The sequence below is a fragment of the Panthera leo genome, chromosome C1 (assembly GCF_018350215.1).
Source record: "Panthera leo isolate Ple1 chromosome C1, P.leo_Ple1_pat1.1, whole genome shotgun sequence".
NCBI classification, from domain to species: domain Eukaryota; kingdom Metazoa; phylum Chordata; class Mammalia; order Carnivora; family Felidae; genus Panthera; species Panthera leo.
In genome coordinates this window covers 34,143,307-34,158,335 of record NC_056686.1, presented here as the reverse complement: position 1 = coordinate 34,158,335, position 15,029 = coordinate 34,143,307, and the positions used below count along the sequence as shown (strand labels likewise).

At 44.4% G+C, this 15,029-nt stretch overlaps 1 protein-coding gene across 2 annotated transcripts in view; it reads right to left on the bottom strand.

The window, feature by feature from the left end:
• ST3GAL3 (ST3 beta-galactoside alpha-2,3-sialyltransferase 3) overlaps positions 1 to 15,029 on the bottom strand; it is a 199,640-nt gene that overhangs the window by 102,889 nt on the left and 81,722 nt on the right. For both annotated transcript variants that reach the window (XM_042951105.1, XM_042951104.1), the window contains exon 3: positions 13,713 to 13,760. In XM_042951105.1, the coding sequence (XP_042807039.1) occupies positions 13,713 to 13,760 (48 nt within the window). The remainder of the gene's footprint in view (positions 1 to 13,712; positions 13,761 to 15,029) is intronic.

Sequence of the window (15,029 nt, the reverse complement as noted above, 5' to 3'; positions counted from 1 at the left end):
GGCCTTGTGTACATCTGTTCCTCACACCCGCTCTAATCACAGTGACAGGAAGCAAGGATTGTAAAAAAATTACTACTCCCACATTACACATGTGGTTAGGAGAATTTACCAGAAGAACGGACATGCCGTCCTGAACAAATGCAGGTTCTCGGGAACAGTAGGAAGTCTTTGGAAAACATACAGCTAGCTCAGTCTCCGCGGAAAATAGGTATAGCCATGGACGATATTAAATGGACCACTGTTAAAATGGGTTTCGGACTTTTTCCTTCCCATCCTCATTCTGCCGTGGGTTTTTTCTTCCCTGACCAATCTCCTTTTATTTTTTTTAAATTTTTTTTTTTAACGTTTATTTATTTTTGAGACAGAGAGAGACAGAGCATGAACGGGGGAGGGTCAGAGAGAGGGAGACACAGAATCTAAAACAGGTTCCAGGCTCTGAGCTGTCAGCACAAAGCCTGACGCAGGGCTCGAACTCACGGACCGCGAGATCGTGATCTGGGCCGAAGTCGGCTGCTCAACCGACTGAGCCACCCAGGCGCCCCACCAATCTCCTTTTAAAATCTTTCTCATAATGCGCTCTGGCTTACCTCCCTCGACCTCCTCGCAGACTTGAAGCCCTGCTCTGCCATATGAGACCTCACTTTTCCTGTGGCTTTCAAGGGGAAGCTGCTTTTTCTGTCAGATGCCAAGTCCCTGTGGCCATGAGGGGGAAGTTCTTCTGATGTGCTCTGGTGGTTTTTTTTCATCACTTTTCTTGGGTTTGGGGTTCCTTGAGCTTCTTAGATCTATTATGGGTCTATGGTTTTCATCAAATTTGAAAAATTTCTGGCCATTATTTCTTCAAAAAATTTTCTGCCCTCCCCTCTCTGGGGGAGTTCCAGTGACACAAGTATTAGGCTGCTTGATGCCCCACCACTCACTGATGTTCTGTTACTTTTTTTTCCCAGTAATTTTGCTCTCTTATTATTTTAGATACTTCCTATTGCAATATCTTCCAGTTGACTACTCTTCTCTTCTGCAGTGTCGAATTGCCTGTTTACCCATCTCGTCTGCAGTGTCGAATTGCCTGTTTACCCATTCAGTATAGTTTTCATCTCAAACACTATTTTTTCACCTCTAAATTTCTTTTTCGTATCTTATATGTCTTTCCTTAATATTCTCATGCTTTCTTCTACCTTCTTGAAGATATGGACTATGTTTTAATGTCTTTGCCTACTAATTCTATCTTTTGTGTTATCACTAGGCTTATTTCTATTGTTTTTTTCTCATTATGGGTTGTATTTTCATGCTTTTCTGAATTAGTTAGTCATTCTTTATACACACACACACACACACACACACACACACACACACACACACACACACACTTTTTAATTTTAATTCCGGAATAGTTAACATACAGTATTATAGTAGCTTCAGGTGAGCCTGGTCACTCTTGACCGGATGCCAGCCATGTGAATTTTACTTTGCTGAGCACAGAATATTTGTGCATTCTTTATTTATTTTTGAGGTGCAATTAAATTACTTGGAAACAGTTGGATCCTTTCAAGGCTTGCTTTCAAGCTTTGTAGGATTAAGATGAGAGGTAAAGTGGACTTTCATCTAGGGCTAATTTTGCACCACTGCTAACACTGCCCCACGACTAAGGCAATGCCCTTCTGAATGTGCCATGGATGCCCATGTATTATGATGCTTCACCACTATTCCCAGCCCTGTGTGAACTGTAGTGAGTCTAAGGGGACCCTCTACAGATCTCTAGAGCTGTCTCTGTGTGCAGCTCTTCCCTCTTTGGTACTTATGAATTCTGGCAGCCCTTCTCTCAAATTCTCAAATCTGTTTCCTCTTAGGAAGACTCTAGGATCCTATATGGGTTCTTCTTCCCTGTGCAGGGGTCTGGAAACTCCATCCAGGCTGTTAGCTTGGACAATTATAGGGCTAACCTCATTTGTTCCTCTTCTTTCAGAGACCAGTGCCGTGTGCTACCTATTGTTCAATGTCAGAAAAAATTTTTTCATATATTGTGTCTGTTTTGTTGTTGTTGTTGTTGTTGTTGTTGTTGTTGTTGTTGTTTTCCCTCTTTCTTTGCTTTTTCCTTATCCAGGGTAGACTTCACCCCACTCAACTATTCAGGTTAGCCTGCCCAACGATCCTTCCATTGCACCCAAACCCAACCTCTCATTCCTGCCCAACCCCTCTCCTGAGTCCCAGACTTATATATTCAGCTGTCTGCTGCACATTTCCACCTCCTACAGACACCTGAAACTCAGGCTGCCCCACACAGAGTTCACATTCACAGAACTCACATACCTGTAGAGCCTGGTTCTCCTCCTGTATTCCCTACCTTAATGAATTGTACCACTATTCACCCAGCTGCCCAAGCTTGAAACCTGAGAGAATTACTTGATTTCTGTTTCCTTCTTATTTAATTACCATGTCCATTTTTTAAGTTTCTATTTAAATTTCAGTTAGTTAACATACAGTGTAATATTAGCTTCATGTGTACAACATAGTGATTTAATACTCCCATACACCACCCAGTGCTCAGTACAACAAGTGCCCTCCTTAATCCCTAACACCTATTTAATCCATCCTCCCACTCACATCTTCTCTGGTAACCATCAGTTTGTTCTGTATAGTTAAGAGTCTGTTTTTTGGTTTGCCTCTCTCTCTTTTTTTTCCCCTCTGCTCATTTGTTTTGTTTCTTAAATTCCACATGTAAGCGAAATCATATGGTATTTGTCTATCTCTTATTTCGCTTGCCATAACACTCTCTGGCTCCATCCATGTCCTTGCAAATGGCAAGATTCCATTCTTTTTTAAGGCTAACATTCCATTGTATATATATACACCATATCTTCATTTTCCATCCATCAATTGATAGACACTTGGGCTATTTCCATAATTTGGCGATGGTAGATAACACTGCTATAAACATTGGAGTGCTTGAATTACCATGTCCTTTTAATTTCATCTTCTAAATGGATCTCCAACCCACTTACTTTTGTTCATTTTTGTTCTCTAAGAAGCCAGCTTTACCTCTCATCTGGATTACTGCTAGGCTTCCTGCCTCCTGTCTTGTCCCCCTCTAATAGATTTTTCCTGATGTGATCAGAGCTATCTTTCTATAGGACAAACATGGTTATGTCATAACCCTGCTTAAAACCTTTGAACAGCCTCTACTGTTCTAAGAACGAATCCCAGTCTCTTGATTCATAAGGTCCTTCAGGATCTGACCTACAGTGACCATTCCAACTTTACTTTTGGAGTCCCTATATTACCGCCACCCTGCCCCTGCCAAAGTCTATGCTCTGACCAAACTGAACTATTTTATTTGCCTCCTAAGTATCTTTACAATCTCCAGCCCTTTGTACCCGCTTTTCCTTTCACTTAAAACATTATTCCTGGGGCGCCTGGGTGGCTCAGCTGGTTAAGTGTCCGACTTCAGCTCAGGTCATGATCTCTCGGCCCGTGGGTTCAAGCCCTGTGTCAGGCTCTGTGCCAACAGCTCAGAGCCTGGAACCTGCTTTGGATTCTGCGTCTCCCTCTCTCTCTCTGACCTTCCCCTGCTCATGCTCTGTCTCTCTCTCTCAAAAATAAATAAACATTAAAAAAAATTTTAACATTATTCCCAACCCCTTTCCACATTGGTTCTTTCCTACGCATTGCTCCTAAATGATCCAGTCACCGCAAACTCAGAATGCCGCAAATCAGATTTATGCGCACCCTGTTCCCCAGCCACGTTTTTTGTTTTGTTTTGTTTGTTTGCTAGTGCCATTGCCATTCAGTACTTCAAGGCAGACATGTTTGGTATACTCTTTCTCATTTCTAAATACAGATCCTGTTCCCTAAACCACGGCCACTGCTTTTGCCGCATATGCACTGTTGCTTAGACCACACAGCCACCTCTCACTCTGTACCTGTCTCCCTAGCCTCACCTTCCATCACTCCTCTGTGTGCAGCCTCTATGCCTGAGAGCTACTCAGACCACGTTACCTCTCTTTGTAATGCCCTCCCTCAGCCTGCTGACTTGGCAAACACCCACTCATCCTTCACAATTTTGGTTGTCACCGAAGCAAAATCTAACAGGTATTTTTGTAGAGCCACAAGACCTTTCATGGCTTGGCTTTTAGCTACCTTTCCATCTCCATCTTCCACTATCTTGCCCCCTGTGCCTGCTGCTCAGGCCATCCCAGCCTTCTTCAGTTCCCTGCATAAGCCGTGAGCTCCCTCGGCATAGGACTCTTTTGTAGAAGCAGCTTTTTTCTGCCTGAAATGTGCTCTCATCTCTTTACTCGTGTTAATTCCTGCTTATCCTTTAGACTGTAGTTCAAACGTACTCTCTTTCAGAAGAGCATTTGTTGACCCTCCTGCCTCGGATGTGCCCACTCTTACATGCTCCTCGAACGCAGCATTAGAGCATCAACGATTACTTGCCCTCACGGCACTTCTGCCTCCCTTTGGAAACAAGTCGCTTGAATTTCTTTTAAGGAACTGCCTTTCTTCTACAGCAGGCAAGTGGTGATACTGTCAGTGGGATTTGCCTGTCCAGAGTGGGGGCACTCGACAACAGCTAGGTTAGCCGGACCCTTCTCTCTTAAGCGGCGTGGCACTGGGGAGAGCAACAGGATGCTGAAAAAATGGACCACTGGTTGCAATCTAGATTCCTGGCACTGCCTTTGTGTCCTGAGGGCCGGCTGTTTGACGCTTAATTTTATTCTATGGGTACCCGTGTCCTTCCAGTAAATTCCTTTTTCTTTTAAACTAGCCGGGTTCCGTTTCTGTTGCTTGCAATTAAACAATCCTAGCTATATGTATCTGTATCTCTAGCCCCTCGTATGGGGTGTGGCAGAGAGGCGGTATTCCGTAAATGTGCTAAGCAAATGGAAGAATGAAGGGAGTGACCTAATGACCAAGAGAGTCTAATAGTAACCTCAAGACCTGGATTCTTTGTCTTCCTCCACCCTTGCAAGGGGGCAACATTAAGAGCATAACAATGGTGGCATCAGTGGCTTCATCTGTCACTAGCCCACCACCTTTTGCAGTGCTCTGGCCACTTCTGCTCCCAGCCCTACAGATAACTGCATCACAGTCACCTCTGCTTATGCAGAGGCTGCCCTGCTCTTCTGGGGAAACTCCTCCCCTGTATCGGTTTCTGGCTTTTACTTTGGGGTTCCCTTTTGAGGACTCCACACTTGCCAAGGTTAATTCCCTCCCGGCATTTATAATAGCCTAAAACTTAACTTCCTCCACAAAGACTTTCTGAGGCTTCTGACTGCCCGTTTCCAGCACATCCGGGGATCTTACCAACAAGCACCCCACTCTCATATTCGTAAGCTGGTACTGGTGGTTGGATCTGTGCCCAGCTCCTCATAGAGTTCCGGGACTAGCAGGGAAGCTTAAGTCTAGTGTTCAGGAAATATAAACCAGAGAAAGCAATCAGGAAGGCCGAGGCATAATGCTCTGGGACACAGGAGCAGAGCTTCCTACCGTCGGGTTTGCGCAAGGCAAATCTGCAGATCGCAGAGCATCTCACTGTTTATGAATGTGTTTTTGAAGTTGCATGTGAATTCGGTTTTACAATACGGAAATGCTAGTCTGAGCATTTCTTCAGCGTCAACTCACATCTGGGGAAGTTGGCAGTAAAGCCTGGACCTCACTGACAGTCCACTGATCCCAAATCTGTAGTAAGTACAGAAGACTCTGGGACTCACCAGTCAGCCAGGCATAATGTAGGTTGATGTGCATATACAGCACCCCCAGCACCTGAAGGTATTCTCTCCTCAGGTGTCAAAGCAGCAAGCCCACAGCTATGCAGTGAAGGAGAGATGTTTAGTCTGGTGGTTTGGGCTTCCTGCCTTAGCCAGGCTGCAAAGCTCAGCAGTACAAAACCCCCTGGCCGAGGAGCACATGTGTGTCCTTTGCCTGGCTCCAGGTGGGAAGTGGCATGGATAATGCAAATATCTGCTCTTCTCCTCCTGCACCTGTACCAAGTCAGACCTGTGAATGCACACGGTGCTTTTTCAAATGACTCAGGTCTCCGAAATTAACCATTAACTCTTCCATTTCCATTCCAAAGGACTAGGTCAGTGTTCTGAGCTCACATAAACTCCTAGAAGGTTCAGAAACTGGACATAAACAAAAGGGGGCTATGTGCTCAAATGTGTATGTACCTAGTGACGAAGCCTCTCTCTCTAAAAGGCCAAATTCACAAAAATTACAAGGAGAAATATACAAGTCTCCTGTCATCATAATGGGAAACACAACCACTGAAAAACCAGGCTCTCTGAATCAGTGAGAATTCAAAGGATTTGAGCAGAACAATTAATAAATTTGAACCGATATAGACTACCTTACATCCACTGAGTGGAGACTGCACATTCTTTTCAAGCATATATGGAACATTTATGAAAACTGACCACCTCTGAGGCTCAAACCCTGATATGAAAATTTATGAACAGTGAAACAAGCTCAAGCTTTTCACTTAAAAATCTGAAAATATTAGGGCACCTTCGTGGCTCAGTTGGTTAGGCGTCTGACTCTTGGTTTCAGCTCAGGTCACGATCTCATGGTCTGTAATTTCTAGCCCCGCACTGGGATCTGTGCCGACAGTGCAGAGCCTGCTTGGGGTTCTCTCTCTCCCTCTCTCTCTGCCCCTCCCTGCCTGTCTCTCTCTCTCAAAATAAACAAACTTTAAAAAATTTTGGAAAATATTTATTTTATAGCAATTCAACATTTAATATATTCCATAATACTTTGTATTTCACTTTGTTCATAATTCCGAAAAGAAAATTATGAATGCTTGGGGTGCCTGAGTGGATCAGTCAGTTAAGCATCTGACTCTTGATCTCAGGTCAGGTCATGATCTCATGGTTTGTGAGATCAAGCCCCACCTCAGGCTCTGCGCTAACATCTTAGGGCCTGCTTGGGATTCTCTCTCTCCCTCACTCTCTGCCCCTGCTCTCTCTCTCAAAATAAATAAATAAACATTTAAAAAAAGAAAGTTATGAATGCTTTCACAATGCCCGATTTACACACAGTGTCTTCCTGTTTATCTCAGCATGGTGTACAAATTAGTATCACTCTCAGCCTCTGTTCTCTCTCACGTGTAAACAGCTGGGAGCACTGCATGACACAGCGAGATCCTCTTCTAGAATGAAGGGAGACCTCCCTGAAAGTTCCCCAAGCCAAGTATCCTACTCTAGCCTCATCAGCAGGCCACTGAGCCCCAGAATGGAATTTCTGGGAACACAGGTGCATGTCGTGAGCCAACTGTGCTGCTGGCATTTTTGGTCTCCAGTGACCCACTTCCTTTTTTCATTCTAAGGGACCGCCAGAAATTCCCACCAGCTGTCCCTATGCTCTGCACAAAGCAGATGTTCATTAAGTAATTGCTGCTGCCCCCCACGTGAATCACGGGAGTTAACCACGGCCTGAGAGGGGCTGGCCAAAATGCAAACAGCTCCCACATCATCTCAAGTCAGGGAAATAAATCATAATGGAGGATCAATTAATCAAAGACAAACTAAAATAGGAAAAGCAGTATCATAAAATAAACAGAAAAATTCACTGACCTAGACTAAATTAAGTGACCCAGTAAAATAACTTAGAAGTTCACACACTGAAATCCAATCTCAAATGGGTGCACATCGGCATGGGGGCAGAGAGGGCCTCGCAAGAAACTCCTGATAAGCCCCGATCTCCTGTGACTCTGCACCACGCTCCCTCTGAGCACAGCACAGCTGTGACACACCTGGGGACAAAGGAAAGTGGAACCTCCCCTGGAAGGTAAAAGCCCCAGCCCAGCCAGTGGAGGCAAAGGGGTCATGTACCCATTTCCCCTCTGTCCTGGGAAAATAGCAATGTCCAGTGTCCAGAGCAGGGCATGCAGTGAATTCAATTCTATTCATGATAGCAAGCGTGTCCAGACCATGTCAGGCCATCTCGCGTGAAGCTGCAGCAGAATTTTGGTGGAAAACACGTCAAAAGAGCAGCTGGGGCAGGAAAAAAAAATGGCTCACTCTGCAATTTGTATCTTAAACTTCATGGAGCTTACCACCTAGTAGGTAGAGAAGTACAAATAATCACCAAGCAATTATTGTATAAAATAAGACAGAGTCCCTCTCTCCAAACAAAAATAATTTTATTTTTTCCCCAGTTTAGGGTTAACACATGCTTACCATATAAGTTTTTTTACATTTGGGTTTTCATTTTATTTTTTTAGTTTCTTTATTTTTGAGAGAGAGAGAGAGAGAGAGAGACAGAGGCAGAGAGAGAGAGAAAGAGAGCACGCACAAGTGGGGAAGGGGCAGAGAAAGAGAAGGAGACTTAGAATCTGAAGCAGACTCCAGACTCTGAGCTGTCAGCACAGAGCCCGATGCGGGGCTCTAACCCACAAACTGTGAGATCATGACCTGAGCTGAAGCAGGATGCCCAACCGACTGAGCCACCAGGTGCCCCTACATTTGGATTTTGAAAGCATGAAGTAAGCACCATTTGAAATTCTGATTTTCTAAAGTTAATATCTTCAAACGTTTTGGTGACTACCTTCACAGAAATCTCTTTCCATAAATACATGTGTGAACGTGCATATATAATTTTATTTACGTGTGGCCTCAATATACATGTTCTTTGTTCCTGTTTTGTTCACTCAGCAATATCCCTAATGTCTTCTGTGTCAATAAACATAAGACTGCATCATTTTTAATGGCTGTTGGAGTCCATTTCACCATACGGATGTGCCATTTCTATGTAATCCCTAAGTATGTGTTACATGATGGACATTACGGTTTCCATTTTCCTACTTTTCATTCAACAAATATTTGCTGAGCACCTATTATATGCCAGGTACTGTTCTAAGTACCAGGGACACAGTGATAAATAAGATAGGCAAGGTCCCTGGCCAAATTCTACTGGGGGAGACTGACAGTATGCAAGTAAATAGCAGATAATTTGAAGGAAGGATGAGTGCTAAGAAGAAATAAAGACAAACTCTCTTAGAGAAGGACTGGGTGTCAAGAGAGTAGACTACTTTAGACGCAGTGATCCAAGAAGGCCTTTCTGCAGAATGACATTTGAACACAGACCTTGGACAGTCATGTAAAGCAGGAGTAAAGCATTCTAGAGGCAGGAGGCATGGAGTACAAAGGCCCTGGTGCAGGAAGGGGTCTGGCATATTCATGGACTCACAGGAATGACAATGTGGCTTGAGGGCAGAGAGGGACAAAATGGACTAAGCATTGAGAAAACTCAAGAGAAACCACAGTAGGAGCTAGCAAGTCAGATCCTATAGGTCATGGAGTTTGGGTCTTATTTTAAGTGTACCATGAAGTCAATGGAGAGTTTTCAGTGGGAACAAGATATGATCTGATGTACATTTTAAAAGATCACTCTGGCTACAATGTGGAGAATGGACTACTGGGAAACGACAAATGAGCAGAGAGACCAGTAGATGTTTCCTTATCCAAGGGAGAGAAGATGGTACCTTGGACAGAGCTGCTGGAAAAAGGCTAGACAAGAACACATTGTGAAGACAGAAAAAGTGAGAAAGGGAGAGGAGGGGCAACAATCAAAGAGGTTTCCGGGTCTGTGGCTTGAACACTTGGGCAGATGGGGACAAAAACATGGGAGAGGAACAGCTTTGAGCACACAGATCCCACACACATTCCATTAGATTTATATGTAACTATTTTGGTTTGGGGACAGGAGGGCTACTGCTAATTTATTTTTTTTATTTTATTTATGTATTTTTATTTTCATTTGAGAGAGAGAGAGAGAGCAAAGGTGGGGGGGGGGGGAGGGGAGAGAATCTTAAGCAGGCTCCATGCACAGCACAAAGGGCTTTATCCCACAGCTCATGACCTGAGCCAAAATCCAGTCAGAAGTTCAACCCTCTGAGCCACCCAGGTACCCCTAATTTTTTATTTTCAATTATTCATTGCTAACATATATAAATATATTTTTAATTTTTACATTTTGATCTTCTTTCTTATCTTGCTAAACTCAGTTATTAGTTCTAGGATTTTTTTTTTGTAGATTCCTTGAGATTTTCTATGTAAACAATCATGTCACCTGTGAAGAGAGCCAGTTTTATTCCTTCCTTTCCAATTTATATTCTTGTTGTCTCTTTTTCTTGCCTCACCACACTGGCTGGGACTTTTAGGAGTGGTTCCTGATCTCTGGGGGAGAACAGTTTTTTACCATGAAGCATGATGTTTGCTGTGGGCTGTTTGTAGATGCCCCACATCCAGTTGAAGAAGTTCCCTTTTAAGCATGCTGAGAGTTTTTGTCACGAGTAGATGCTGAATCTTTGTCAGATGCTTTTTCTTCACCAATTGACATGACCATGCGGTTCCCCTTCTTTAGACAGTGAACATGGTGGACTCCATTGAGTGACTTTTGAATGCTGACCCAGCCTTCCATCTCTAGGATAAACCCCAGGTGGGCACCAAACCTGGGGAGTTTTAGCAGTATCTCTTCTGCACTGCACTTTCTTCTTCTGGGACTCCAACGACAGACAGCAAAGCTTCTGGTGTTGTCCCACAAGTCACTGAGGCTCTGCTCAACTTTGTAACTCTTTCCTGTTGTTCATATTGGGTAATTTCTATTGCTTTCCTTTCAAGGTCATTGATTCTTTGTTCTTCATCTCCATTTTGTTATTGAGTCCACTCAGTTTTTAAAATGTCAACTATTGCATTTTTTTTCTTATATCTCCATTTGGTTCCTTTTTATTTCCTTTTTCGGGGGTAGTGGCTAACAGTTTCTATCTTTTTTGCATCAATACCATTTGCCCTTATTTTGGAGAGCATTTTCATAACAGCTTCTTTAAAGGAAGTGTCTGGTTATTCCAACATCTGTGTTGAGATGTTCCTGGTCCTTCACATGATGATTAATTCTGGATTGTATCCTGGATATTTTGAATATGAGGTTATGAACATTTAGGTCTTGTTTAAATCCAGTGGAGAGTGTTGACATTTTTGTTTTCCCAGACTCTCAACCAGGTTGGATTTAGGTGGCAAGTTTTGACCAGCCTTCCATAGGTTATAGTTTCAACGCCAGTTCCATTTTCAAAGCCTCCTCAAGTGGGTCCTCTGTGGACACCACCCAATGTCCAGTCTAGGACTCAGTCAGTGGTCTATCCCTTGGACCACTTCTCAGAGTCTTTGGCGTTAGCTAGAATCAGATGCGTGTGTGCACAGCTCAGCGGTTAGCTGTTCATAAACAACTTTAAAGGGCTGCTTTCCTGAGCTCTTCCCTGTTTTCTCCTGGTGATTTCCAGTTCATCGGGCCTCCCCCTCTCGGACCTCTGGCTAGACAGCTGAGATCTTAGTTACTGCCTTCTCCCTCACATTTCCTGAACGGTACCCAGATCTGGGCCCCAGCAGCAGGAAGGCAGAGGAAAAAGAGCAACCGATTTCACCCCCTGCCCCCACCATCCTGGGATTACAGCTCCTCTGATCAGAGAGGAACATTTCCCTTTTTCAGTTTTAGGTGCTTGGCGACCCCACTGCTGTCACAGGCGGTACCACCACCACTATAGTGGGGCTGCCTGCCGTCTAAGGCACGAGGGAAAAGGGAGGAAAATAAAACCAACCTTTGGAATTTCCCCCTCTGTCTGAGTCTCAGAGCCCCGTCCCCGCCCCAGAGCCATAACTAGAGGTCTTCTGGAATTCTCTCTGGCTGTCCTCTAACAGGCACTGCTGGGTTTGGGGCCTTGCATTGAGGACATGGGATACCAGAGGAAAAAATGAAAAATTCACTGCCAGCGTGGTAGTGCTTTTAATTCTGGTCTCTTCCCCCAATCTGCCTACTACTCTTTATATTTCAGAGTCCTCAAATAGCTGCTAAATGCACCTGTCCAGGCCTTTAGCTGCAGCCAATGAGAGAGATTCCTGTCCATGTATCTTGTACATATATCCTGGTACATACAGACGCATCCATTTCTGTAGGGAATATAGCTACGAGAGGAAGTGCCAGCTCATGAGGTATGTGTATATTCAAATTGTGCTAGATACTACATAGTCTTTTCTAAAGGGATTGCAACCAATTTACCCTCTGACCAGTGGAGACCCAGAGTTTCCACTGTCCCACATCCACACCAATACTGGAATATGGAGCTTTTCAAGTTTTGCTACTTTGGTGGATGTGCAGTGGTATCTCAAGGTAATCCTAATTTGCCTCTCCCTAGGCAGCGATGCAACCGAACACGTTTTCATAAGTTTATCGGCCATTTGGATTTCCTCTTTCATGGAGTGCTTACTCAGGCCTTTTGCTTGTTTTGATACTGGGTTGTTTCTTTATTCCTGTTGATTTCTGTAGCTCTCTATTCTGGAAACACACCCTTTGTTGGCTGTTCATGTTATAAATATCTTTTTTTCACTCTGGATTGCCTTTTCATTCTCTTAATGGTGTCTTCCTGGTGAATGAGAAGTTCTTAACTTTAATACAGCAAAAGCGATCGATCTTTTCCTATAGCAGCAGACACAACTTTTGTGTCTATTTAAGAACCTTCTGTCTGTCCACTCTATCTTAAAGTGATCTCTCTTGTCTCAGCATTTGAGTGGAGTATACCTCAAGCATACAAAGTATGAAAGAGCAAGATAGCAAGGGAGAGAGTATGAGCTCTAGAGGTGGACAGATAAGAGTGGTCCTGGACAGGTTACTTTACCTTTGGGAGCATTAGTTTCTTTTATCTGTAATCAAAGATACACTATCCACCTTGCACGATGTGTATAAAGCACCTACCACAGTGTTGGCACATAGTAGGCCCTTAGTAAGCAGTGGTAGCAGTGATTATAGTCTCTGAACTCACCTCTCCCCTTGCCCACATGGCCACAACTGTCAAAGCCTCAGGGCTGCTCTGTGAAACACCAATCTGCTGCATTCAAGGACAGCTACACGGATTCAATTAACTGCCCTCGGCAGGCCAGCAAAGTCTCCCTGTTGTTCACAGGCAGCACCCACCACCAAGGCCCACTATCTCCAACTAGAAATGCAGGCTTGATGCCCGGAGATGCTCTTCTCACAAAGGAAAGTCGTCCTGGGGCTCCCATACGAACGTGATGTCAGCCAAGGTGAAGAATCAAAACGACGTCTCTTACTGCTCACCGCCAAGCTCCACTGAGCCGGAGTGATTTGGTGTCAAAGGTGACTTGTAAGTCCATATGTGGGTCCCACATTTCGACACAGGGAAGAGAGGCAGCATGATGACATGCATGTGGGTTGGCACAAGTACACAGTAAAGTGCACACCCTGGAGGGGGTGTGTATTGGGGTACATGGGATGTGCGTGCAAACGTGCAACAGTGTATGTCCGCAGGAAGCCGGGACATTCTCCTCAGCCTAAGGTTTTGCTGGAGAGGCCTGATAATTATCTACTCCAACATACCCAGAGCTCTGGGCCTCTTAATGCCCTCTGCCCCACCCTCTAGGCCGCAATCTGTGCTCAGGAAACAGATTCCTGTTCTATGGACCTGGATGGATCTGAATGAGGAAGGAGCATCTACTGCAAATTCTTTAAGCAACTGGCAGAGTCTTCTAGATGCTACATCCCACTTCTGAGACCACAAGTCTCCAGAAAAGCTTCATAAGACTTTCCCACAATCCTGAGATATCCCACTGCCCTTCCCAGAGACCCCCTCCCCCACCTCACCAGGCTCCACTTCAAATGTGGCCAAGTGCTGAGTGCAGAAAGGACAGAGGGGGGAAGATTGGTACCTGCGCCTAGTGTTTGTCCAGCGGAGTCAAAGGAAAGAACCACTGAATCTGCAACACAAGAGGACAAGTTCATTTCTTTCTCCTTGCTAGAGTTAAAAAGACAAAAAAAAAAAAAAAAAAAAAAAAATCCAAGCTCCCACTGACTCTGCCCAAACCCTCCCCCATGAGGGAAAATCAACTGGATTGGAACTCAGCTGCATAGACAGCCTCCACAGGCCCATGCCCACCCATCCACTGGGCCAGGAGGCCCTACCGAGCCCAGCCCCTAGCCTCCCACCACTGGGAGGAACGTCTCAGGGCAGAGACAGGCCTCAAATTCTTCAGAGGCATTTCCTGCAAAACTAGGGGACAAATTTACTTTTTTTCCCCCCTTCTTATAATGAAAATAAAATTAAAACAATGCAAAAGAAAACTCTTCTGCAGCTGGTTAAAGGCACTAACATTTCCCTTTGACTTCTCCCTTTCTTTTCCTACTCATATACCCAATTTGTTTATTATTTCTTCCCCAGAAGGGCTTAAAATGGCCTACAGGAATTTACAGGACACACTGGAATTTTTTAAAAAATGAAGAAGTCAAGAAAGGAAAAATATTACATAGTCCGGGGAATGTTAGTGCACAAAACGCATGCCATGAGGACCTGTGCATACGCCACAGGTGGAATCAAGAAGGCTTGAGCTCCCAAACTGCCAAAGGAAAGGAGAAAATGAACAGTCACAAGATTTAGTACCCACAGCACATTCATTCATTTGACCAGTCAGCAAATATTTATTGGGCATGACAATATGCTATGACTTTGAGATACAGCCACAAACAAAAGGGCATGGTCTCTACCCTCACAGGTCTCCCTAACATCAGTCTAAGAGACAAAAAAAAAAAAAAAAAAGTTACCAAACAACAAATCACCCAACTAAAAATTGTCTGAGTGAAACAGAGTGCTTTGAATATCTCTATTAAGAATCAGACCGAGGGACACCTGGGTGGCTCAGTCAGTTAAGCGTCTGACTTCAGCTCAGGCCATGATCTCACAGTTTGTGAGTTCGAGCCCCGCATCGGGCTCCGACAGCTCAGAGCCTGGAGACTGCTTCGGATTCTGTGTCTCCCTCTCTCTCTGCCCCTCCCCTGCTCGCACTGTATCTCTCTCTCAAAAAATAAATGAACATTAAAAGAAATGAAGAAAAAAAAAAAAAAGAATCAGACCGAGTTTGGAAGGGGACTGGGGGCTGGTTAGGGAAGGCTTCCCTGAAGAAGTGACACCTGGACTAACAGCTGAGGGATAAGTGAGGGTTAAACCCCACAAACCCCTGGAATGAGGCATT